The following is a 26,397-nucleotide window of genomic DNA, read 5'->3' on the forward strand; positions in this document are numbered from 1 at the left end:
ATAATATAAATAATTGTAACTGCCAAGCTTTGGTGGAAGTTAAAAGCGGTACGACCGCACAGGATATAAGGATTCTGCTCCATTAATGGAGCGTCCAGTGTCTCTTCCTGATTGGTTTGAAGAGCCTTCCTGACATGTCCGATTTGTCCATCTGCGCGCTGTGATTGGCTGTGCGACCTGTCTTCGTGCGCGTCAGCGGAGTGCCCCCGGTTTAGAGGCGTTGGAGCCGGTAGCTACGTTAATATTTTGCCAAGACAGCGGGAATTAAAGAGTTTTTTTTTACAGCTTTCAGGAACAAAAGAGAGACTGTTTTGTAAGGATGGATTACTCGAACCAGAGTGGGTTCAGACAGCGTAAGTTACGTACGTCCTTCTGTTATTTGTTCTGTGTCTCCTTTGGACATATTAAATGTTCCCTGCTATGGAGCTGTTAGCATGTTGCTAACGATATCCAGAGAGCTGGATGAAATAAGACTAAACAGAACACCTAGAAGAATTAAAAAAGATACATATACACACCACATACATCTGTAAACGTCAGGTACGGTTTTATTCTGTTGCTTTATACGCTTTATATCTATGCTAATGACTTAACTTTGTCTGGGTATCAAATGGCTCCTTGCTCCCTACATAACGGTGTTATGAAATTTTGCTGTTTACTCCAAAAGAAGTGGACTAAATCCCCAGTATCAGCATCAACACAAACGCATCTACAGACTCCGTTAGCCTTTATTTTATGATCCACTTTGTGCACTACCTCTGGAGCAGGCAGTCATTTGAGATTTACACCAGGATTGCTACATAGCAATCATGTTTATTTTGATGTCCCTATGACTTAAGTAGAAATTGTATCTTATTGTCATCATTTACTATTATTTATGGAACTCCTACTTTCCATGTCTACAGCTGTTGGCTAAGTTTACAACGCAAGTCTCTATAAAGCTGTAAATAGTTTTTTTTTTTTTTTTTAGTTTTTGTTTTTTTTAATTAAGCTTGCACAGTGTCTAACTTTCAGCTGTTCACTTTAATTGCAGAACCTAAATTCAGGATGCGGGGCAGTGCTGTAGACTCCAGTGAACCCAGTCAGCTTTTTGATGACACCAGTCCTGGACAAAGTGTTGTGGACAAAGGACAAATGGCCTACGCAGGACAGAACCTCCTTTCAGACCCCATGTCTAACCTTGCCATGGCTTACGGGAGTAGTCTCGCCAGCCAGGGCAAAGAGATGATGGACAAAAATGTATGTGGCAATATAACTACAAAGATTCCCTCAACTGACTGATGTAAATGTTAAAGGGACGTTTTGCACATGTAGTCTCTGTCTCGCTCATTTGTAGTATGTGGTCTGTAATCATCGCCAATATTTTCATGATTATTGAGCCAGACTGAGGCTGCTTAAATAGTCTGGTATTAGAAGTCAGCTTTGATACCGATGTTTGTTTTGATGTTAATGCTTTTCTCAGACAAAGTTTTCTGGGGTAATTAACAATTTGCTAAGAATATGGTGCATAAAGCTTAGGTTGTCTGTTCCTTTTAAGAGGCACAAGGCTCTTGTAATTGAAGTTCATGTGATTTCTTGGTGGTCAGTGAGAGGCGTTTTTGTTTTTGCCTTTGCTTGAGGCAAAACTTTGTGGATATTTATTTGGTGCTAGGCACATGGCATAGCAGTACACAGTTTTGTCGTTTATAGTAACAACGTGGACACATGACAGATTTGATTATCACAGAACACAAGATGTTTACACTAAAGCTTTCTCTTTTGTGGGTTTTTTTTTTCTTGTTTTACAGCTGGACCGCTTCATCCCTATCTCCAAACTGAAGTATTATTTTGCTGTGGACACGCTGTATGTTGGCAAGAAGCTTGGACTGCTCGTATTCCCATATATGCATCAGGTGAGGGTGCTCTACTTTTTGTCGTTGTGTGGTGTAAGAGCCTGGAATTCAGTGTCGTTGTTCAGGCAGAATGCAACTGCTTTTTGAAATATGAATGCTGCTGTGTCTTTTTATTATTTATTTATTTTTTACTTTGTGTATAAAAGTATAGTGGGTTCTCTTGCATTATTTGCTCAGTTAAATGCTCTTGCTTTTGTGTGAAAGTTTTTATATTTATAAAACTTAACCGTATAAGCAATATATTTGGTTTGAAGGAACTGCTTCCAAAACTTTTTACTTTTTTGGTTTTGTTTGGTTTTTTCTTCAGAACTGGGAAGTGAGTTACCAGCAGGACACACCAGTAGCTCCACGGTTTGACGTCAATGCCCCAGACCTGTACATTCCTGGTAAACTATAAAAGCAAATACACAGTGCAGAACAGGTTCATGTGTAACACATTGGTCCATGTAGGGCCCAAGCAGATGTTAGATTTGTCCCACAAGGGGGTTGAGCCCAACCATTGCCATCACCCATCAATAGTTCAAATTCATTTTTATACTAAATGAAACATTAAATAATTTTCAATGGGTTTTATTGAGAACATTTTGTGTGATGTTCATTTCATATATTGTTTTCTGTTTTGTGCTTAAATATCAAGACTTTACAGATTACATTTCTCCACATAGAAAATAGAACATTAAAATAAAAAACAGGAAAAAGCTGGTGCATGTTGTAAAATGCAATTTAAAAACAAGAATCTTTGAAAATTATATATATTTTTTTGTTCTGTTGAGAGAACAAGAGCATATATATATATATATATATATATATATATATATATATATAAACAAACAAACATATGGGTTATTTATTCAGTCAGTAAGCTATCTTATTCTGAGTGCATGATGTACATGTCCTTTACCAACCCTTTTGTTTTCCAGTTATGGCTTTCATCACTTATATTCTGGTGTCAGGTTTAGCCTTGGGCACACAAAACAGGTAAGATGGGTGTTCTATACCCCTTTGTATATTGCTCTCTCTATATTAAGACCCTATTTCAGCATACACCTACAGTTCTAATTCTGTAGAGAGCTAAAGCATTTATTTTTGCAACGCAAAATAATCTATGATGTGAGTTTTTTTTTTTTTTTAAACAAGAAATGTATTTCTTCAGCTTCTGGTTTTAAAGACAGGGTAGTTTAGTGATGTGAGGGGGGTCTCCAAACTAAGGGTAACACAGTAACGTTTAATATCAGATATTCATGAAAGCTTACCTATTTTCTAGTTGCAGTGCCTCATCTTAAATACGTGTTTTTAAGGATATTTATACTGTTTTATTGTAACATTCATGATTATTATTATAAAGTAGTTTAGTAATTTGTCTCTTATCTCTCTCTCTCTCTGTCCAGGTTTTCTCCAGAGATCTTAGGCATGCAGGCTAGCTCTGCCCTTGTGTGGCTCATTATAGAAGTGCTGGCTGTGCTCCTGAGCCTCTACCTGGTCACTGTAAACACGGACCTCACCACAATTGATCTGGTGGCCTTTTCTGGATATAAATATGTCGGGTAAAGTGAAAATGTCATCAGTCATTCATTTTTCATAACCGCTTACACAGTTCAGGTTTGTGGTGTGTCTGAAGCCTTGAATCACTGGGTGCATGCAGGAACACACCCTGTATGGGGCGCTGCTGACGTGTAAGATGAAAGCTGGCTGATCTAAACTGTTGTGCACCATCACTAATACTTTCCTCTCTGCTCATCACTGTACTCTGCATTCAGAATGCAGACATGACTCGTAATGTGAGTGGAAGCTCTAGGCTGTATCTCTGCACATGCATCGTAAAGTGAGATCATGCAGCTTGAACTGCTAGGAGTTTCACATTTCCTATAGCATATAAATAATAATGTACTTAAAAACATATTTCTTGTTTTTTTTTTTTAGGTCACACATTTATGCTTGAGACAGAAACAAGCAGCTCTCTCTCAGCCAGAGAATACAATTTAAATTTTTCGTCACCAATTGTCCGTCGCCAATCGGCAGCCAGGGTTTTATATATATATATATATATATATATATATATATATATATATATATATATATTACACACACACTTTAATCCTTGAGTACTTCTTAACATAGTTATTGTAAGAACGTATTGGAGTATTTCCAACCCTTGAATATTTTGAAATATTGACATACCTTCATTTATGTTTATCTTTCCCACAGGATGATAGTAGGTGTGCTGTCAGGGCTTCTGTTTGGAAAGATGGGGTATTATCTCTCACTGCTCTGGTGTTGTGCCTCCATATTTGTCTTTATGGTGAGTGTTGAGAAATTAAGCCAAAATAAATTTTAATTTTCTGTCACCATCAGATCGTTTTACTTTACACAGTACCATTTACACTGCTGCCTGTTTTTATAAAGTAGTAAAAGTTTAGTCAAACAGCTCGGAGTATCAAAACATTCCATGCAGTACTTGCTGTGTTAAACCAGGCCTAATACAGCACAGACAAGTTGTAGCAGATTTGTTCAGTGCCCTTTTCTTTCATCTCCCCTGGCTATAAAAGTATTTCAGAGCTGATATTACATCATAGGTAACTGAAATTTCTTACTTGGGGCTGATATACCACTTCCTCATGTTCTGCTTGGAGCGAGCCAGATGTTTTTCATTTTCACATACTGCTTTCACAGGTGGTGCACTGAATACAAAAACTAATTCATTTACAGTTGAAACCCACCCGGATGTTTGTTTTTTTCTTTTCTTTTTTTTTCTGAATCATGTTTTGAGATTCACAGTCTCTGGGAATGCTTTGCTAAGAATTTCTTTGCAGATCTGATTGCATTCAGTCTTGTGTATACTGATGAGGTCAAATCCTGATTAAACACAGCTGTTTATTACACTTTGGCTTGTAATAGAGTAGGAAAGAATTTAGTCTCAAAAATAAATATATATTTGAAGTTTCTTGGCAGCCTTAAATAAGTTTGAATTTCAAACTAAAAACCTATTCCTCTAGAATTCCTAAAACAAGTTTAAACCTTGGTGTTTATGTACACCTTTCTTCATCAGAGTGGATACAATTCAAAGTTTTCAGTGACCAGCTCAGTGTAAACATACATTGCCGGTTTTAAATCATTAAATGAAGTTTGTAGATATCAGTTGAGCAGCTATTAGGATACTGGTTTGTACACAGGTGTGTACAACCTGGGTGCAGCCGTGGTCTAATGGTTAGCGGACTGGGCTCGGTACCGGGAGGTTGCCAATTCAGTCCCCAGGACCAGCAGGAACATCCATGGCTGAGGCTAAAGTGTCCTTGAGCAAGACACTGAACCCCCAAAACGCTCCCCGCCGCTCTGGTTGTGTGTTCACTGCCACAGATGTTATTTACAACATTTTGCCAGTAGACATCACACTAGAGCTCTCCCACTTTCTCATTGTGCAGAAAGGCTCAATAGAGCCTATAGTTTTGATTGGTTAAATAAAGGTTTTAGAGAAACTGAAGTGAACATAAAGTAGTAAATTTCCCTTCACAAGTGAGTAGGAGGAAAAATTTCATAGGAAGGGATATTTTTAATGTTTTATCATTTAAAATAAAACATTACACATGGTGCCCTCTGCCCTCCTGGAATTCCAAAGTCCTTGAAGTGCTAGGGAGTTTCAGCACCACTACTATGAAATGGAATGTAAAAATGATTAAAAAATAATATATATCAGCGATTTAATTCATTTCATTCAAGTTATCACCACAGCTCTTACCTGAGATCAGTGTTTTGTTTATCTTTGTAGATCCGGACGCTGAGGTTAAAGATTCTGTCAGAGGCGGCAGCGGAAGGTGTCCTGGTCCGAGGGGCAAAGAATCAGCTGCGAATGTACTTGACCATGGCCATCGCTGCTGCTCAGCCACTGTTCATGTATTGGCTGACATTCCACCTGGTCAGATAAGAGTAGGAACGGTTATCCTGAAGATACCACTACAGTGTCTACTCCGTCCTGCTTGAAAAGGAGAGATGAGCTCATCTGCAAAGGTGCAATAACAAAGCAAACAAACGGACAACCATTTCAAATTCTCACAGCACAACTATAAATATCACTGTCCATCTGACTTTTGTATGTTGAGCCTTGTTTTAATTTTTATGTACATTTCTAGGAATGACTGTTGGCTTTTTTGTGTTTTTGTAAGATGTACAGTACAACTTGTTTGATTTCTATTTTAAAACTTTGTGATCACACATGTAATATGTATAAAGTGTGATATGGGTAAGTAATATTTCAGAAGCTTTATTTGAGCCAGTTCACACAATTTAACAAGCGTCTGTATTACGCTTTGACACCAAATGTCAGCCATATATTTTATTGTGGCTCTGGACTTAGTGTGTGTGTGTCTGTTTATTTGACTGTGTGTCTACAATGCACTGCATTTAACTGTAAAGAAGTAAAACGCTTCTCTTTTGGAACCACTCTCAGCTGCTTTATACATAAAACAACGGTCATACTGTGTTTTTGTTTTTGGAGTTTGTTTGGCAATTCAATTGTGATAAAATGTATCAGTTCTTATTTGCCTAAAGCAACAACTATGATGTGGGTAAAACATACAGACCTGGGTAAGCCAATATTAAATCCATTTATTTAAGAAAGTAAAAATAATGACAAATGTTTTCCTGAGTATTTTTTAAAATAGCAATGCATTAACCTTTAATTTAAACTAAATTAACCTAATTAACCTTAAATCATTTAGAAATGGTCAATGTACTTTATATAATTTATCCAATCAGTTACTTACAGACTTGATATGAGACATATGAGCACCAAAATTATCTTTTATAAAACATTCGGTGGCCACATTCATAGTATCCAGGTATTATTATGCTTGTGAGCATACACACAGCTACAGAAGTAGTTAGACAGTGGTACACAATAATTTAGCCTGTCTACACTGTTACAGTGAATCTGACCAAAGAATCAAGATGTGATTGAAGTGTAAACGTTCAGTTGTAATTCAAGGAGTTCTACTTAAAGTGTATTACATTCAGGGTTTAGAAATTAAAGCCATTTCTTACATTGCTCATTGGTCACTGGAATGATTAAGTCTTCAATTATCCAAGCATCATCATCAGAAATTTTAAACACTGCTTAAAGTTCATGGGACAAACAGCAGTCAAAGTGCAGTTCTGTGCAAATATCTTAGTCCCCTAAAATAATCTTTGTATAATGGTGATTGTATAAAATCATGCACTATATCGCCAAATGTTTTCACTCACCAATCCAAATAATTGAATTCAGGTGTTCCAATCACATATATGGCCACAGGTGTATTAAACCAATCACCTAGGCACGTAGACTGCTTCTACAAACATTTGTGAAAGAATTGGTCACGTTCAGGAAATTGGTGAATCCCAGTGTGGTGCTGTGATAGGATGCCACCTGTGCAAGTGTCCAGTTGTGAAATTTCCTCACTACTAAATATTCCACAGTCAACTATGGTATTGAAACACAGTGAAAACAATTGGGAACAACAGCAACTCAGCCTCAAAGTGTTAGTCATTGTAAAATGACAGAGCAGGGTCGGCGGATGCTGAGCAGCTGCATACAAGCCTTCCATTACCAAGCGCAATGCAAAGCATCAGATGCAGTAGTGTAAAGCACACCACCAGTGGACTCTAGAGTAGTGAAGATGTGTTTTCTGGAGTGAAAAATCGCGCTTATGTGCTTGGCCTGCGTTTGGTGGTTGCCAGAAGAAGGGACTTTGTCTGACTGCATTGTGCAGTGTAAAGCTTGGTGGAGTGGGGATTATGATGTGGGATTGATTTTCAAAAGTTGTGCTTGGCCCCTTAGTGCTACTGAAGCCATTGATGTCCCACCTCCTTGGCGAGTGTCATCATATCTTGACTCCTGATTGGTCTACAGACTTAATTGACTTCTCAGTGGAAAGCGCGATTTGCGGAGATCCCCGGGGATTATATTTGAATGAATGAATGTTATCTAATTTGTTGTAATTTATTTTGAACTGCAATTTTGTTCTGTGCATATACTCTTTACATATGAGGATTATTAACGTATGGATACGTTTTGTAGGGGACGACATAAGGTAAGCGCTGGTATAACGTTTGTGTGTGAATCGCTTCTGGGAGCTTAGGGAGTATAATAGCTTACATCATCGTAATCGACTCTGCTAGTTCGACTGGAATTTTTGCAAACTGCTTTTATTTATATATAGGGTGATCAGACGTCCTCTTTTACCCGGACATGTCCTCTTCTTTTAGACTTAAAAAAATGTCCGGGCGGAATTTCACAAACGTCCGGCATTTTGTTTTTCTACAGCTTACATAGAACTTCGAGAACCGTTTCCTTCACAAACTAGTCCCGCCCTCCCCTACTTCGTTTGGTTCGCTTGAGAAGGGGGCGTGGTGAAGTAGCCTAAAATCTTCTGATTGGACGGTCTGACCGTAGAGCTACCGTTATTGGTCGATAACCTTCCCTGTAAACATTTAATTGGTCAGTCTGCACGTCAGTAGTCCTTGTTTACGTCAGCAAAGCTCATATACCTACCCTCATCTCGAGCAGCTATGCCGAAACGTAAATGTAAAAAAGAAATTCCCATGTTTTCCCATGTATAGCAAATAAAGACGTAAAGGACCTAAAAGCACACATAGGTTCAGCTAAGCATACAACGGCAGCGAGGGGCGTGACCTCACACACATACACACATATATATATATCTCGAAAAAAAATAAAAATTAACCAAATAGTTAAAATGTACTTGGCAGTTTATATTCGTAATATTGGACCTGTTGGCTTCAGCTTTGCATGTTTACTGCAAAAGAAAATGAGACTCCACTATATATATATATATATATAAAGTGGAGTCTCATTTTCTCGGCAGAGCATGGACCTCTGCAGTCAGTGCAGAGGAAGGGCAGTGATGGCTCCTGCTCTGGTCCTGGTCTTCACCTGTTTCCGGACTGGTCTATATTCTGGGTGTAACATGACAGAGATGTGATCTGTGTATCTAAGGTTGGGACGGGACTGGGGATAGTTCAGTAAACAAGAGCCAGTGTTGTGGGAACAGAAGCCTCCACCGTCTTACACAGAGCTGAGTTTCTGTTGGTGAGGGCTGTGACGTGCTCATCGAGCTGAATATTCATATGGCAGGATCAGGATGTCTGTCGCTGAGCCATGTCCCCGTAAAAACAAAGACAAAGCAATCTTTAGAGTCTTGCTGTGTAGCTCGCTTAAATCAGAAGCAGTACAGTTAATTTTTACAGGGAGTAGGCATTGAAGTGCAGGATGGATGGATGGAAGTGCCAGCCATGTTTGGTTTTGTTGTTAGCCTAGCATAAAAACACCCGCTCAAAACAGAGATAGATAAACCTTTCAATGTATTTGTATTTTTCATTAATTCATTCATGTTCTGTAACCACTTTGTTCAGTGTTGCTGTGGTTCCAGTGCCTACCTGGAGTCACTGGGTACAAGGCAGAAACACACACAAGCAGTTCACTAATTTCACTCCAGTATAGCCTCCAGGGGTCTCTCATGGTCTGGGAAATGCATCATGCTATCTGTGAGGGTGTTTGTTGCTCTATACACCCCAAAATATGTGGTCACCTGCTCATCCAACGTTTCCAGTGAAAATAAAGATATTCATTTGTAATTTGTCACAATGCTGGTTTTATTTTTTGGTGAAAATTGACATTATATACTGGTACATATTGGTGAGGATATTAGGGCACCAGTTCTGCTTTCCACGTCATTCCAAACTGTGCTCCATCACTCCAGATGATAGAGGTCAAATGCTGGTTGGCTTTATGTCATAGCATTAGACATTGTGACTGCACGCTCATTTGCAGCTTCTCTAATTTTATTATTTGCATTTCTAAATATATGTTCTCACATTTGCCCACAACTGAATATGTGCATTTTATAAAAGCATAGTGTCACGTTCTGTTACATTCTGATTTATTTCTTGTGTCTGATATAACACTTTTCCAGTAAAATAACTCCAGTAAAATAACCTTGGTCATTTCCAGTGAACTGGCCTGTGTTTCCACCAGTGCAGAGGGGGAACCAATGACGGCATTGTGTGGTTGCTCGGTTACAGCGTCTTTGTTTACCACTGGTTCAGATCAGAGTTGTATAATGTTTATGGAGTGAATTTTGTGTCAGAATTTGTACAAAAGCAAAAATAAATATGCAAGAAACATACTTACAATCAAGCTTCTGCTATTTTTGCATATTTTGTTTTGGAACACTTTTCATGGTTGGGAGTGTCTTAGAAGAAATTGTTCACCCTGACTCTCCGTTGGTCACCGATGCAGGACGGACAGGTGCCCTGAAACCCCCTCTGGGACTTAGATATGCAGATTTATTTTTGCTTTTGGAGAATTTTGTTGCTTGCTTTTGTACAGATTGCTGGTGAACTAAAGAAGTTTTTATCTGTGTAGGCCCTGTTTTAATTTTGTTCTGTGGGGGCCACCTGTTCTGAAAAAATATCTCAAGGTAAGGTCCAAACCCTACGTTCTGTTGACTGTGAGAAGCGAGAGGTGCTCTCCCTGTGTCTTTGTGGGTTGCCTCCTCATGCCCCAGTTTCCCCTCACAATCCAAAAACATATTTATAGATTACTGGCTATTTAAATGTGTCCATTCAAAGGACTGGTGCTTGTGCCCAGTGAGTCCATGTAGGCTCCATATGCTGAAGATAAAAAACTAATTTCTGAGAGAATACATTTGAGGGACTGGATCTGGACTAAAAGTGAAAAGTGAGCCAAGACACGTAGCTGGGCAGTTAGGTGTTCCAGCTAACTGAGCCTCGTATCAGGTTTAGAGGTTAAAGACTCATATGTGAGCACAAAGTTGACTGAATGTGTTTTTTTTGGTCTGTTTTCAGCTTTGCTTCGACTGGATTTTACTGGAACTCGGCGCTACACTCACAACTACAGTGGGCAACTGGGCTCGATCCAACACCTCCCCAACAGATTTCAGAGCATGACATCACTCTTCAGTGAGCTTCCACATCGCCTCCTCCTTCAGTTCTCTGTAAAATAACTGGTAAAATTCTGTGTAATTCTGTTTGTTCTACAAACACTTTCCTAGGAGTTCTATAAGCCTGAGAGGACAGTAAAGTTAGTGGTTTTTGATTTGTTAAAACAATTAGTTAAAAGACAGATCAATTTTAATAGTGTGCAAAAGTATTTTATTTGATTTTTTAAAAATAGCAGTTGTACAAAAAAAATAAAATAAACTTGATGTACTAACAGTAAAGTTAATACAACAGGCAAATGCTATCTATAGAACTTGGTCTGTGACGTTGGCATAATTGGCATTTAATGAGTTAAAATAAAATTATGGTGCAAAATTCACAGCATAAAGCACATCAGTAGTAATTTTCATATGGCGAACGGTCAGATATGTAAATGCAGCTTGTAATCATGAACTCCCTAACTCCCACATTCCAAAATAAGCACAAGAAGATTCCTCACCATTCAGATATCCCAGGTCAAGTTTTGTTTAGCAGAAGTCAACATTCCTGAGAATGTTCCCAAAACTGTAAATGGTAGGAAATAAAACTAATCCGTTAATGATCTGTACTTGCCCCTTTTTGACCTTTTTAAAACTTATTACTCTTTAAAATATTCAGTTTTGTATAACCACTAGTCAAAATATACTTCCAGAATTAGAACATACAAACAATTAATCATGTATTCACTGTCTAAACAAATCCAAATCTTTGACCAGGTGACTTTTAAAGGTAGGGATGGGTTATTAACTGGATGGATTATGAGAAAGGTACAAACAAGGGTCTTGACACAGTACCATAGACAAGCAATTGTGTTTTCTTAAAGAAACTTTCACTGGATGAATTCTGACAGTAAATAAAATGTGAAGAAGTAACCTGCATAATTTAAATGTTTATGGCAATATTTAACACACATTACAGCATTTAAACACATTACAGCATAATGTTATCTCTCAGATCTTTTGGTCAACCATGGGCATTTTAGAGAACACTAAGTGGTCCTCTCAATGGCAATACTCAAGGAATCTTATGTGACACATTGGCTGTATTTAATTCCAAAATTAACGTCCCCTCGCCCATTTCAAACTCTGCAGCTAGAGTTCTTAGAGTTCTACCAAGTGCACTTCACATATTACACCTGTCTTCTAGCAACTACACAGGCTCCCTGTCATTTGTCAGATAAAATATAAAATTCTTCTTCTAACCTGTAAAGCTTTACATGGCTTGGCTCCGGTTTATCTTTCTGAACGTATTCTCCGTTATCGTCCCTCTCACACACTTAGATCGACCAACACTGGACTTCTTACTGTTCCTCTGGGCGGCAGATCCTTTAGTGCAAGTGCTCCCAGTCTTTGGAACACTTTGCCTCAATCTCTCCATCTCTGTTCTTCCCTGTCTTCTCTTCATCTAGGTTATCTTTTTTTTTTCTCCCCTCCCCCTAACACTATATAAGGTGCTATATAAATTGAGCTTAGTTATTATAACTGACCACTCAGAAGTGCATATCATCTGCGTCACCCAACTGGGCCCTCGCAGTATAAAGGCATTTTGTTACAAAGGAAACATACATTTTATTTTGTGATATGCACATTAAATTTTTTTTAATTTACATTTATGGCATTTAGCAGACACACTTATCCAGGTTTTACAGGTAGGCCAGTGCAGTGTTAGGAGTCTTGTCCAAGGACTCTCATTGGTGTAGCACAGACTGGAATCGAATCCCGGTCTCTCACCTGGGAGTCAATCTTGTTTACCTCTCTACATTTTAAACTACCCAAGTTGTCCAACATTTTTGCCACTGTAATGGAAATTGTGGCAGGTCACTATGGACAGCATCAGGGTTTTCACCAAGAGGAAATGGCAAGGAATATTGGGCGAGGGTAAGATAAACCCCTCCAAAAGGAAAAAAAATGATAAAGTAAAAATGCAGTCTTTGTATCAAAATGCATACGGACAAATTGCAAGGTTTCGCTATGAGAGGTGATACACAGTGAATTTCATTGGATATTAAATACTTTTTTAAGCACTTCAGAAACAGCAGGAATCAGCTTGTTTGCAAAGTCCCAGAGCCGGGTATCCTGTGTGCCTGACAGGTCGATGTGTGAAATGTTCCTCATGTGGTACATGCGGGCGATGTTATGGTCCACCCTGACAGTCCCAGTTCTAGATTCTAAAATGCCATGCACTGTAGCTTTGTAGACTGACCGAGGATTCACAATGACTTTAAAATTATTGAACACACTGGGGTCATTGATCAACCTTTTGGTGTGTTGCAAGAAATTTGTTCCCTCAACTTGCTTCCATAAATCTGGTGCATACTCAGGTTTCTGATTAGTGGAAATGGAAAGGGGAAAATAGTTGTTCTCAAACTCGAAGCCAGCAGTGTTCTGGTAAATCTTCTCCAGCCGAGGCAGAAGCTCTGTCCAGTTATCCTCTTTCAAGGGAAGAATTAATTCATCCATATCATGCAGAGCTACGTAGCGACTCTGGTACATGTAGCGGTACACACAGTCATTGAGAGCTGCAATTTGTCCAAAGTAATGCAGTTCTCCTGGTGAAATATGCTTCTGCCATCCTCTGGACACTGTAATGTAGGATGTTACAGTCCAAGGGATGATGTCCACAAAGCCCTGTTTAACATAGTAGTCCAGGACCATCTGCGGATGAGGGTCACAACTGGTCTTGTAGATGGCTACCTTCCTAATTCCAAGTATCTTGTACATTTCCATGGCCTGTACGAGCGCCAATACATCTTTGAATTCATACATCACTGAAATACATACTGTAAAATTGTAAGTGAAGTTCTCTTTGGTTTTGTGATTTCTAACAGGCTGGAAGAACTGTATATTCCAACTGGATGTTTTCTCTTCATGTTTTTCCGAGGTAATAGCAATGTGTGTTGGTATTGAGCATGTTGCTGGGATTTCACAGTCGATATAAACAGTTCCATAGTCATATCCGAAGTGGTCTGAGTGAATTTTGTAGCTGCCAGTTACAGAAACAGTTTGATTATTGCAACATAACAAGCAGGTGTATTCATTGTCCTCACTGCGAAGCATTATACCAATTGTTCGTATTATTTTTCTTCCAAAACGGTGCTCTATATAGGATCCAACTGTGTATGCTTTACGGCCATTCACTTTAATTATGGGATCACTCTGCACTGGCAAGCCACATGCCAATTGTCTTGGTTCAGTATGTATCCAGGCAGGATAAAGTATTGGACGCTTATAAACTGTTGCATTGTTTGTTATATAGTAAAGGATGAACACGAGAATGAACAGGCACAGGAACAGAAGCACACCGAGGTTCTTTGGAACAAAGTGTGTCCTGCTCTGAGGAGAGATCTGCTGCCCTGTGAAGCACAAAAATAAAGATGATCAAGATTTAGTCGTTACATTACAGGTCACTGACTGAAAATCAAGCTGCACGCTCAATCTGTTTTGTATTTAATTTTTGGGATTGCAGTTACCTGAGGTGAGTCGAGACTATATTAATATCAAAAGGGATACAATATAACAAATTTTCACAAGTTCTCTGGGGGTCTTAAAGAAACATGTTTTACTATATTTCATTTACCAATATGCTTTAATTAAAATACCACAAGCGTTAGGTACCATAGCGTTATTCTCACCTTGTCTAAACAGCTCTGTTAATGACAAGAATTTGGGAGTTCCTGTGTCTTTTAAAGGATAATTTCAATGCCAATGCTAACCCTAATCTGCTCTCCTGTAGGATGTGCTTTCATGCAAACCATTTACTGACAGAAATATTTATGGTGAAATAAAAAAATTCTAATAAGAAACCAAAGTTATCCCTGACTATATGTAACCAATTTACAAAGTGAAATAGTTGAAGGTCGAATGGAAATTTCAAATAAGAAATGTTTCAGTGTAACATTGTATTTTATTTGAATTGTATTTTTGAGGACCTGGTGCAGCAGGTAGTGTCACAGTCACACAGCTCCAGGGACCTGGAGGTTGTGGTTCAAGTCCTGCTCCGAGTGACTGTCTGTGAGGAGTTGGGTGTGTTCTCCGTGTGTCTGCGTGGGTTTCCTCCGGGTGACAGTCTGTGAGGAGTTGGGTGTGTTCTCCCTGTGTCTGCGTGGGTTTCCTCCGGGTGACTGTCTGTGAGGAGTTGGGTGTGTTCTCCCTGTGTCTGCGTGGGTTTTCTCCCATGGTCCAAAAACACACATTAGTAGGTGGATTGGTGACTCAAAAGTGTCCGTATGTGTGAGTGAATGTGTGAATGTGTGTCGCTCTGTGAAGGACTGGTGCCCCCTCCAGGGTGTATTCCCGCCTTGTACCCAGTGATTCCAGGTAGGCTCTGGACCCACCGCGACCCTGAATTCGATAAGCAGTTCATTTCATTAATTCATTCATTCATTAATTCATTCATTCATTAATTCATTCATTCATTTATTCATTCATTATATGTAACCCTTATCCAGTTCAGGGTCACGGTGGGTCCAGAGCCTACCTGGAATCATTGGGCGCAAGGTGGGAATACACCCTGGAGGGGGCGCCAGTCCTTCACAGGGCAACACAGACACACACACACATTCACTCAACACCTACGGACACTTTTTTTGAGTCGCCAATCCACCTACCAACGTATGTTTTTGGACTGTGGGAGGAAACCGGAGCACCCGGAGGAAACCCATGCGGACACAGGGAGAACACACCACACTCCTCACAGACAGTCACCCAGAGAAAACCTACGAAGACACAGAGAGAACACACCAACTCCTCACAGACCATCACCCGGAGAAAACCCACGCAGACACAGAGAGAACACACCAAATCCTCACAGACAGTCACCCGGAGGAAACCCACGCAGACACAGAGAGAACACACTAACTCCTCACAGACAGTCACCCGGAGCAGGAATCGAACCCACAACCGCCAAATTGACCTTGTCTGTAAGTTTTATTCACTGTTTATATACCTTATTATTATTATTATTATTCAATCAAATTTTATTTATATAGCGCTTTTCACAACAAAAAGTCGTCACAAAGCAGCTTTACAGAGATCCGGGTCCAAGCCTCCTATGAGCAAGCCAGGGGCAACAGTGGCAAGGAAAAACTCCCTCAGCACACGAGGAAGAAACCTTGGAAGGAACCAAGACTCATACGGGGAACCCATCCTCCTCGGGTCGACACCGGAGACACAATAGAGAACAGAAGTAAAAGTGAAGGGGTTATAGTAATATAAATGTAGTATATTAGTGATGATGGAGAAGCAGAAATGAAAATGGTGAGGATGATGATATTAGTGATGTATGAGTCTTAGCAAGGCCAGGATCTTGTACAGGACATGGGCTGGATCAGGGCAAAACCTGGAGAGCAGCAGGACATCTCAAAGCATGAGAGAGAGACAGGAGAAAGAAAGCCAGACAAAGGGAACAAATAAAAATACAAAAGGTTAGTAGGGTCATGGTAAAGAACGGGGAAATTTGTCCTGCGAAAAAAGCTTCCACTGGTCAGGCAAGAGAACCCAGCGACAGACAGCGTTGTTGGCAGTTACTACAAAGCTAACTAAGAATGCTGTAGCTATGGTGATATGACAGGATTAATACAGAGCAGTGATAATATGAAAACCAGCCCGAACACCAATATAGAAGGAGTAACCTGAAGGTGAGTGATTAACCAAAAGCTTGTTTGAAAAGGTAGGTTTTTAATCTAGATTTAAAGATTGAGAGTGTGTCTGAGCCCCGAACAGTAACCGGAAGGCTATTCCAGAGTTGAGGAGCTTTGTGAGAAAAGGCTCTTCCTCCTGCTGTGTTTTTCTTAATGCGAGGAACAAAGAGTAGATGGGCATCCTGTGAACGAAGTGTACGTGACGGGCGATAAGGTATGAGAAGTTCAGTAAGATACTGCGGGCCTAAACTGTTTAGAGATTTATAAGCTAAGAGGAGTATTTTATAGTCAATGCGAAATTTTACAGGTAGCCAGTGTAGGGACGAGAGAACTGGGGTGATATGTTCAAATTTTCTAGCTCCAGTGAGCACCCTGGCTGCTGCATTTTGAACTAACTGAAGCTTGTGTAACGCTTTGCACGAGCTCCCTGCCAGGAGCGCATTGCAGTAGTCTAGACGTGAAGTTATAAAAGCATGCACTAGTTTCTCTGCATCTTTTAATGATAAAATATGCCGAATTTTGGCAATATTGCGTAGGTGGAAGAAGGCGGTTTTGACTGTATTGGATATGTGGGTATCAAATGTGAGAGTCGAATCAAAGGCTACACCTAAGTTTTTAATGATGGCATTGTGTTTTACTGTTGAATTATCAAGATTAATAGCAGCATTTCTGAGTGAATGTATCTGAGTATCTGTACCTAGTAACAAGACCTCAGTTTTATCAGAATTTAACATGAGAAAGTTTTGCATCATCCAGTCTTTAATTTCAGTTAGACATTCTGTTATTTTACGTAGACAAGCAACATCATTGGGTTTGGCTGATATATACAGTTGTGTGTCATCAGCATAACAGTGGAATTGAATCCCATGCTTACGGATTAGTCTACCCAGTGGCAGCATGTAGAGTGTGAACAATACAGGGCCAAGCACTGATCCTTGTGGGACACCATATTTAACTAAAGTATGATTAGAGGATTTATTATTCAGATAAACAAATTGGTAACGATCGGATAAATAAGATCTGAACCAAGAGAGGGCAGATCCTTTTATTCCTACCAGATTTTCCAGCCTATCAAGAAGCATCATATTATTATATTGTTTATTTTATGCTCTATATTTTAATGGCTTATTAGCTGAGAGTGATGGCTCAGTTAACTACTGAGATACATTCTTTTGAGTCCAGCAGATCCTGTGCTATTTCCGAATCAGTTCAGTCACTGTCCGTGTTTGGCTCCATAGACAGGGGACCGTTTAAAACATCCAATTTTAAGCAAACACAGTGCCAGAGGCTTGCACTTCTTCTTGCTGCATATGAAAGTCAGCTCATCTGTTCCTGTAGCTCACCAAAACACACTGGATGCATCTGACTTTTATTGCCTCTGTAACCAGTTAATCTGCACAGCTTTTCTTTATAACTTTACAGGAAAACAGATGAGGTGTCTGGATTATTATATCCACAACACCAGAGAGCGAGGGCTCAGTGTTTTAATCAAGGCTGTTACTGCTGTCTTTTGCATACAGCATTTTAGGAATCAGACATTTAGCAAGTGAAATGAAAGTTTTTCTGCATAAACGCCCTGTTCTTTTATATGAATACTGGTTAATAAAATATAAAAGAGTTTAGTAAAGGTAAAAACTTCATAGGTTAAAATTTAATCTGATGAATTCTGTTTTCTTTTGTAAATGATTTGCTTGAATATCATTGCCGTACAGTTTGATATGAAGACAATAACAGGTTTTCCATTATCATAAACTGTACGATCTTTACCCCTAACTTCAGCATGCTTTTTTAATACAAAGACAGCGTAATGGAAATACACTCAATTACATGATAAAGTAATATACAGCGGGTGAAATAAGTATTGAACCTTGTTCAATTTTCTAAGTAAACATCGTTCTAAAAGTGCTATTGACATGAAATTCACATCAAATGTGTGTAACAACCAATCCAATCCACACATGCAAAAAAAGCAAACCATAGATAATAAATATAAATAGAGTCATGTGAATAATGAGAAATGACACAGGGAAAAAGTATTGAAGAGAGGTGCAAAATGCCAAAGTCGTGACACTGTAAGAGTTGCCAAACTAATACCAGCTGGTTCAACTGATGGTTTATAAAAAGGTGTCTCATTACCAAGGTGCCACACAAGAAACTCATGAGGGGTTAAAGCAGTGAGCTCTCTCAAGACTTTCACAACCTCATTGTTACAAAACAGACTGATGGCATTGGTTACAGAAGAATTTCTAAACTGCTGATCGTTCCAGTGAGCACGGCTGAGGCAATAATCTGGAAGTGGAAAGAACATTATGCTGTAAACCCGCCATGACCAGGTGCTCCCTGCAAGATTTCATATAGAGAAGTGAAAATAACTACAAAGAGAGTTGTCCAAGAGCCAAGGACCAAGAGCTGGGCGATATGAGTGCAAACCCATATTACCACTATTATGATTAATGAAGGATTACTCTGTTTTTGTATGTTTGACCCTCACAGTTCAGTGACGAGGCTTGTACTGTAAACATCCTCCAGGATTGAAGCTGGGATATTTTTTTCTAATGTTGCTGGGAACTTGTTCCTCTTTTATTTTTTGAGCACTGGCTATTTTTGGTCGGTGATGGTGTTTTGGTTGCTTTGTTTTCTCAGCTCAGTTTACATTTGACCTCTTATTGTTCAGTGTCGTCTTAATTATAGTCAAACACAGCATGTCCAAACTACAGACAACGACACAGACAGCTCTTTAGTACGAGCTGCTCGAGTCGCTTAGTCTGCCTCGGTGTTTAGGTTGCTTCTATGTGGCAGATATGGGGTAGACTCATGACTACAGCTTGTTATCGTGGTTTTAAAGGGACAGTACAAGAACATAACAGAATAAAAAATGTATACAATCGATACAGACACGATTATGTCGATTAGAAGTTCTGAATGTCGATTAATTTTCCATTGAACCCTTGGACACAGAAACACTAACTAGAACTAAACTAGGACAGGAACAAACAGGAAACAGAAGTGAACTGGTAAACCACTGAGAGACAAAACAAATATCTACACACAACACCAGTCAAAGGAACATTGAAACCTTGGGGGTAAGTAAGTGTAACACCTGAGAAGGATAACGAGCGGGCAGGACCCCAAAGGAGGCACAGGTGTTAACACTGATTACAAGGCGGGGCTAAGGCGGAGACAGGAACCAAAACAAACAGAGCCATGGAAGACAAGCACTCAGAAAACTATGGAAACAAATATGGAAGGAAATATTACCACCTTTAAATTTGAAGCACTGAATGTTTTTGCACTGAAATTGTGCGTCTGAATTTTGCCGCTTTTGAATTTAAGTCTTCAGATTTCCACCTCTGAATATAATTGCTCTTGAATAGAACTCGTGAATTTTCAAGAACACATTTTCACTGTCATTATTCAAGGTTAATAAATTCAGATAAAAATATTCAAGCTCAAAAAAAAATGTTTTTTTAAATATATTTTAAAAATATATTTCTCAAATTCTGTAGACGAAGTTCAGAAACCAAAATACGAATTACAAAAAATTCTGATACACATCCGGGTCACCAAGGATGAGCAATCGATTCATTAGGATTTTCTCTTTCACCTTAAATACTGCACGAGTTGCATTCTGTCGCCGCTAGATGGAGAAATACGAACACAACCTCCGTACCGAGGAAAAATTACACGTTTTGCTTCATTCCGTGTATATTACCTCTTTATTTTCAAAGTATCTCAAAAATCTGAAAGACTCACTAAAGACACAATATAACAGACTATTGATATCCTGAAGATGAAGAAGTTTTACTGTGTGTACTACAATGTTTTGTAACGGCCCTGTGAACATAGCGTGTGATATGACAGAATGTGTAAACATGAACTGTGGAGTAAATGTCCTATGGCATTTTTATTTTGTAATTGTCAGATTATCAAGAATCTGTAATTGATTTTACAGAAGGTGTAGTACAAATATAATAACCCAAAGTGCAGAGTTTAATTCATAAAGTTGTGTTTGTTTAAACACTGAATGTCAGTGTGTGTATATTCACAATGTCTGGTTATTTCTAATATTATTATAAATATTTATATAGAAATTTGTGTTTGTAGATTATTTATTTGTTGTGACAGTGCTTCTTGGCAATAAATCTTATACCGTTGAAAAGCCTGTTAATTTCCCTTTTCGATGGTGACACATTTGTAAGGAACATGCGTTTGTGGGAGGAGCAGTGGAGCTGAGTGTGTGGGCTGCACCCATGAAAAGTTTGCCAAATCCTCTCTGCCAAAGTCAATTACACTGTACAACCCAGTTTTATTTGTATAAGCTCCATTTCTCAGTGCTGTTCAAATGAAAGTCAAATGTCTATATGTTTAAATATGTTTAAAAAGACAAAGGCTTTCATGGGGTGTTCTAATTTTCACACGACTGTATGCCCACAGTTCATGCTTCCACATTCTGTCAAATCACACGCTGTGTTCACAGGGCCATTACAAAACTTCTGTGTCTTCAGTGAGTCTTTCAGATTTTTGAGACACTTTGAGAATAAAGAGATAATATCCGCGGAAGGAAGCTAAACGTGTAATTTTTCCTCGGTGTGGAAGTTGTCTTCATGTTTCTCCATCTAGCGGCGACAGAATGCAACTCGTGCAGTATTTAAGGTGAAAGAGAAAATCCTAATGAATTGATTGCTCATCCTTGGTGACCCGGATATGTATCAGAATTTTTTGTAATTCGTATTTTGGTTTCTGAACTTCGTCTACAGAATTTGAGAAATATATTTTTAAAATATATTAAAAAAATTTTTTTTGAGCTTGAATATTTTTATCTGAATTTATTAACCTTGAATAATGACAGTGAAAATGTGTTCTTGAAAATTCACGAGTTCTGTTCAAGAGCAATTATATTCAGATGCATAATTTCGAAGCAAAATATTCAGAGATGCAAATCTGAAGACTTAAATTCAAAAGCAGCAAAATTCAGATGCACAATTTCAGTGCAAAAAAGGTGGCAATATTTCAAGGTCTGATGAGACAGATTTGCTTCCATAGAAAACAGAAATGGAGCTTTTCATACTCGCTCACACATGTTTAGAAAAGAAAATCTTTACAGTATTTATAATTATCCAAGTGTCATGCTTATTTAGAAGATATAATTGTCTTAAATGGTGCTAAATTTAGGGGCCTAAGCCATTTGCACCGTACCACATTTTCACTTCAGTTTGTCCCGCGCGATTCTGCTAAAGGAGGGGAAAGCTGCATAGAAACATATTTTGTTTCAAGCATTTATTCTTGAAACTAGCTCCTTCTATGAGTTTTGGATCATTTGAATGTCTCTATAGTCTCTCATGGGGTTATAAATGCCTGTGGATTTTTTCCTGATTTGCAGGACTTCATGCATTCGTTTCTATGAAACAAATTATCAGAGTCTCACAACCTCACAACCTTCAGCAAGAGGAAGTGCAAGCCTCTGGCATTGTGGTTGCTTAAAATTGGATGTTTTAAATAGTTCCCTGTCTATGGGGCCAAAAACGGACAGTGCCTGAACTGATTCAGGAACAGCACGGGATCTGCTGGACTCCTTTCTTAAAGCTGCATCTAAAATGTGGCACAAAAGACTGTTTCTCAATAGTTAACTGAGTCATCACTCTCAGCTAATACCAACCCGGTCTCACACCTATTCCTGATACAGTCACATATATAGGGGACTGCAATTTGTGACATTTCATGCGACAATATCACTATCATATGTTTATTGGTAATTACCATAGAGACACTATGTGACAGTAACAGGAAAACTCTTCCTCATTACAGGTGTCATTACTCATAACATAGAAAAAGGCATAATGTGAATTACATAACATAGGTTCTTATTCCAACAAAGGAATAAAGTATTTTATTATAATATTTCTCCTAAGCAAAGCTTATTATTGGTGTCCTACATTAGCTTTAACTCTAACGAGAACATTTCTTTCACTTAACGTTATTTTGTCTAATATTAAAAAGGTTATTACTGAAAAGGACATTTCTCAAGCCATTATTTGCTTCGATATTTTAGCAAATAATGATTTAGTAACGTTAAATTTTCCGTAAATAAAAATAAGACCGTGGTATTAACGGATGGTAATGATGTCATAATGAGGGAGGAGTTTTCATGTTACTGTCGCATGACACGGCGCACGGATATGACGGTTTCTATGGTAATTACCCATTCACTTATGATCGTGATAGTGTCGCATAAAATGTTGATAATATGCGACTATGTCACGAATTGCAGTCCCCTGTATATGTGACTATATCTCCAATATATCTCCAAAGTCCATTGTGCAAAGCTGTTAAATCCAGCTGCAGCGCAACATCAGTCATTTACATGAGTTACTACAGCCCCTAAAAATGTTTATAATGAAATAATCCACTTTAAGTAACTGTCTGACCACATGAATAACAAAATAATTCAGCAACCAATTAGCTTTAGCTTTAGCTACTGGAATTTGCGCTGAATAACAGGCTGTATGAGGAAAGTGACAGTTTTGTGAAATTTCGTTTAGTTCATGCATTTGTAACTATTTTTAATATCTTTTATTTAAAGTTCATCCATGTCAGATGAGACTTTAAAAGTCTTACAGACATTACACACACTTTACAGGTGTTTTTTTATTTTATTTTCAGGAGCAGGTCTTCTCAGTCTTGGTGCCCAGATGTTGGAATGAACTTCCACTGGCTGTCCGAACAGAAGACTCTTTTGCAGTCTTTAAATGCAGACTGAAGACCCATCTCTTTGCCACCCACTTAGGTGAGCACTAATCTGTTCACTGTAACATGTTTTTGCACTGAATAGGTTTGAGCACTGACTACATTGTATTGTGGATTTCACTTATTACATTGTTTTTTCTAGGTATCTAGATCTGACAAGCATCTGACCTCAGAGGGAATTTGCTCCCTAACCTGTTTGTACTAGCTAAAATACACATTCTGTCTGAACACTAAGCACTTTTGTGAGTCACTCTGGATGAGGTCCATTAACTCCTAACACACAGCCAAGGTGTGCACTGTCGGGCTGTGCTCAACTGAATGGCACAGCACAAAAACCCTCCACTTAAATTTGCGCTCACAAATATGAACACGGATTACCCACCCCCACTGTAATGCAGTGAACTGCGGTAATATTCTGAGACAGTTTGAGAAATGTGGATACTGCCCATTCCTAGTTAAGAACATGTTCAACATGAGCCTGAATCTAGAGAGAGTACCACAACTGTGGATAAACTCTTGTGTGGTACCAGTCGTGAAACTGCAACCCCAAAATGGACCTCATCGACTATAGGTCGGTGGCACTGATGTCACACCTAAAGACGATACTGAAGAGGCTGGTCCTTATCTGTCTTCACCCTGTGGTGAGCTCATCTGTGGGCCTGCTTCACTTTGCCTACTAGCTTAGCATCTAGGTGTACAACACCATTCTCTACCTCACACACTGAGCTCTTTCTCACCAGGAAAAGCCTGGGAGCACTGTGAGAATTGCTTTGATTTCTCCAGTGCTTTCAACATCATACAGCCTTGGCTTCTGAGGGAAAAGCTGGAGCATCCAGGGGTGGACCATCACCTGTCAAGCTGGATCACGGAATACCTCACAACTCTAACGCAGTATGTGAAGGCAAGGGAGTGCATCTAAAAGGGCGGTTGGCAGTCCAGGGGACCTGCAGGGAACAGCGTTGCTGCCAGACCAAAGAACTGGTGGTGGACTTCTGCAGGTGCAGACACATCTCTCCAACTATAAACATCCAGGGAACGGATGAGAGGGTGGACTCTTCTAAGTACCTTGGTGCTTAGAATTAAACTGCAATGGTCAGATAACAGGAAAAGACAGGCCAGACTCTACCTGCTTAGTAGACTAAGGCTGGAGTACAGGGGGCACTCCTGATGATGCTTTTAACACAGTTGTGGCCTTAACCATCTTTTATGGACTGGTCTGCTGAGGCAGCAGCATCTCTACTGTAGAAAAGAGTCCCCTAGACCAAGTGCGGATGGTGGGGAAAAAAGTAGGATGCTAACAAAGCTAGCATCCATGCTCAGCTAGAGAAGGACTCACTCCCTGTTCATGGGACTCTGACAGAACTACGCAGTTCCTTCAGCAACAGGCTATGTAACTTCACAAGGGTGAGAAGAGGTTATCACAGTTCCTTCCTTCCTGCACACTGCTTGCAGTAGACTACATTCACTTACTCTATTGTATTGTTTGTAATTGTAGACTCTAAAATCAGATATTTATCATTTTCCTTTAATATCAGCCTATGCTCATGTTTTAAATAAAAGCTTAATAAATGTGCAACATTTTGGAAACAATATTTTTTGTAGCCTCAGTCAGCCATAATAATATTTTCCTTAAAATATAATAATTAGCATAAAAATGACTTCCATCATACATCGTCTAAGTGCTTATCCAGTTTCGGGTCACACTAGGCCCAGAACCTAACCAGAATCACTGGTCTGAGCTTATCTGAAATGTACCAACGCTACATTAGTCACTAATTCACCAGAAATCCACGTCATGTAAATGTCCGGACTGTAGAAAGTGGAAAAAATAGACTTATTAATTACTTGAAATTGTCTCCCTAATGATTATGGTCATTTATAAACTTAAACCCTTCAAGGCAAGTTCAATTTTAAAATAAAGTATTAATAAAAAATATATTTAAGTGAATTATAAAAAGTGGTAAATTTGCTCTCACCACATGGCTGTAATTTAAATTACTGTGTTAACTCTATGCTTCAAAAACCCCTCAAACTTTAACAGTTACTAAATTCAGTCAGGTTTCACAGTGTAGAAAAAAACTTAACTTTGTAAAAACAGTTTTTTTGGGGATTGGTTAAGGTTTTGTTTCCCCCCCAGGTTTGTTACATGTTCTTTTAAAAACAAGTCCAAATGATCAAAGACTTTAAGTCTAATACAGCGGCTAAATTGCGTTTCAGTTGAGAAATGATCCATAAACAATGTATGTTTAAAACTATATTGTTCTGAACGTCATTCAAGAGATTCACGCGAGTGAAGGAACATGGCCGTGTGCGTCGTTACTTCTCGACACACCTAACGTTTAGACCACTTTACCACGTACACGTATTAAGTTAAATGCGTATTTACAGAAGCGCCAGGATCCCTTTCCATCCCAGAAACAGCAATAACATCGCAAAAAAACCCGAGTTCTGACGAAGAACACTGTCGTATAAATATTAGTCTGTTTAAAGAAGAAAATGGTACCTGATATCGACATGCTGAGCCTGAAAAATCACTCTGTTGTCCATTACTGCTCACAAACCGAAAGTAAGTGTTCTGTAGGCGGATCCAAAGCTGCCTTCGACTAAAGCAGCTGCACCGTTACTTTCCACTCGATCTCGCGCTCTTAAACCTCTAGTTTTGTTTTCAGCTCTGAACTGAAACGCTCTGAGGGTTGTATCGTCTGTTTACCCTGCCATTATGAAATGACTCTTTTCTACAGCTGCATCCACTGAACCCGAGAGCTCCGAACCTGAAAACAAACGCATTTACCTGGGTTTTGTGTAAAAAGCTCCATTCTAAAAGTGGTGACACGTCATACGGATGGCCACAGTAATCACGATTTTCTGTAAATCCAGAAATAACGTGGAAGAAAAACAGTGACTGCTTGGGTTTTTCTGTAAAGATTTGGGTTTAATCCAGTCAGCTTTACTATCCATCACTGATGTTTGACCAGAATTATAACGTTTACTAATAATACATTAGTAGTAGGAGATGAAGAAAACTATTGCTTTATTATTATAATTATTATTGATTTTATTATTATTATTATTATTTGTAGTCTGGCGCAGCAGGTGGTGTCGCAGTCACAGCTCCAGGGACACCATCGAGTT

General features: G+C 39.0%; 2 protein-coding genes and 1 long non-coding RNA gene across 8 annotated transcripts; 2 read left to right on the top strand and 1 right to left on the bottom strand.

Annotated features, from left to right (window-relative positions):
- Positions 1-90: 90 nt before the first annotated feature.
- Positions 91-6,590, top strand: yif1b (Yip1 interacting factor homolog B (S. cerevisiae)). 3 transcript variants are annotated; one of them, XM_066685083.1, is made up of 8 exons: positions 91-362; positions 1,034-1,239; positions 1,788-1,892; positions 2,200-2,278; positions 2,813-2,870; positions 3,281-3,436; positions 4,098-4,191; positions 5,656-6,590. In XM_066685083.1, the coding sequence occupies exons 1-8, from the start codon at positions 320-322 to the stop codon at positions 5,809-5,811; spliced, it is 897 nt and encodes a 298-aa protein (XP_066541180.1). In that variant the 5' UTR covers positions 91-319; the 3' UTR covers positions 5,812-6,590. The 3 variants fall into 3 exon arrangements, with proteins under 3 accessions (XP_066541180.1, XP_066541181.1, XP_066541183.1); XM_066685084.1 differs by having other exon boundaries at positions 92-353; positions 5,656-6,533; XM_066685086.1 differs by lacking the exon at positions 91-362 and adding an exon at positions 417-540 and having other exon boundaries at positions 5,656-6,589.
- Positions 6,591-7,813: 1,223 nt separating this feature from the next.
- LOC136710099 (uncharacterized) lies at positions 7,814-24,794 on the top strand. 4 transcript variants are annotated; one of them, XR_010804571.1, is made up of 5 exons: positions 7,814-7,954; positions 10,309-10,363; positions 10,752-10,912; positions 23,182-23,305; positions 23,408-24,794. It is a non-coding gene; the product is annotated as an uncharacterized lncRNA (long non-coding RNA). The 4 variants fall into 4 exon arrangements; XR_010804570.1 differs by lacking the exon at positions 7,814-7,954 and adding an exon at positions 9,957-10,191; XR_010804569.1 differs by lacking the exon at positions 10,309-10,363.
- si:zfos-464b6.2 (uncharacterized) lies at positions 10,827-25,878 on the bottom strand. The gene is made up of 2 exons (XM_066685737.1): positions 25,769-25,878; positions 10,827-14,235 (listed from the first exon to the last, which is right to left on the bottom strand). Exons 1-2 carry the CDS (start codon positions 25,779-25,781, stop codon positions 12,878-12,880), a joined length of 1,371 nt encoding a protein of 456 aa, XP_066541834.1. The 5' UTR covers positions 25,782-25,878; the 3' UTR covers positions 10,827-12,877.
- Between the last annotated feature and the right edge of the window lie 519 nt (positions 25,879-26,397).

The sequence above is a fragment of the Hoplias malabaricus genome, chromosome 11 (genome assembly GCF_029633855.1).
Source record: "Hoplias malabaricus isolate fHopMal1 chromosome 11, fHopMal1.hap1, whole genome shotgun sequence".
Taxonomy (NCBI): Eukaryota; Metazoa; Chordata; class Actinopteri; order Characiformes; family Erythrinidae; genus Hoplias; species Hoplias malabaricus.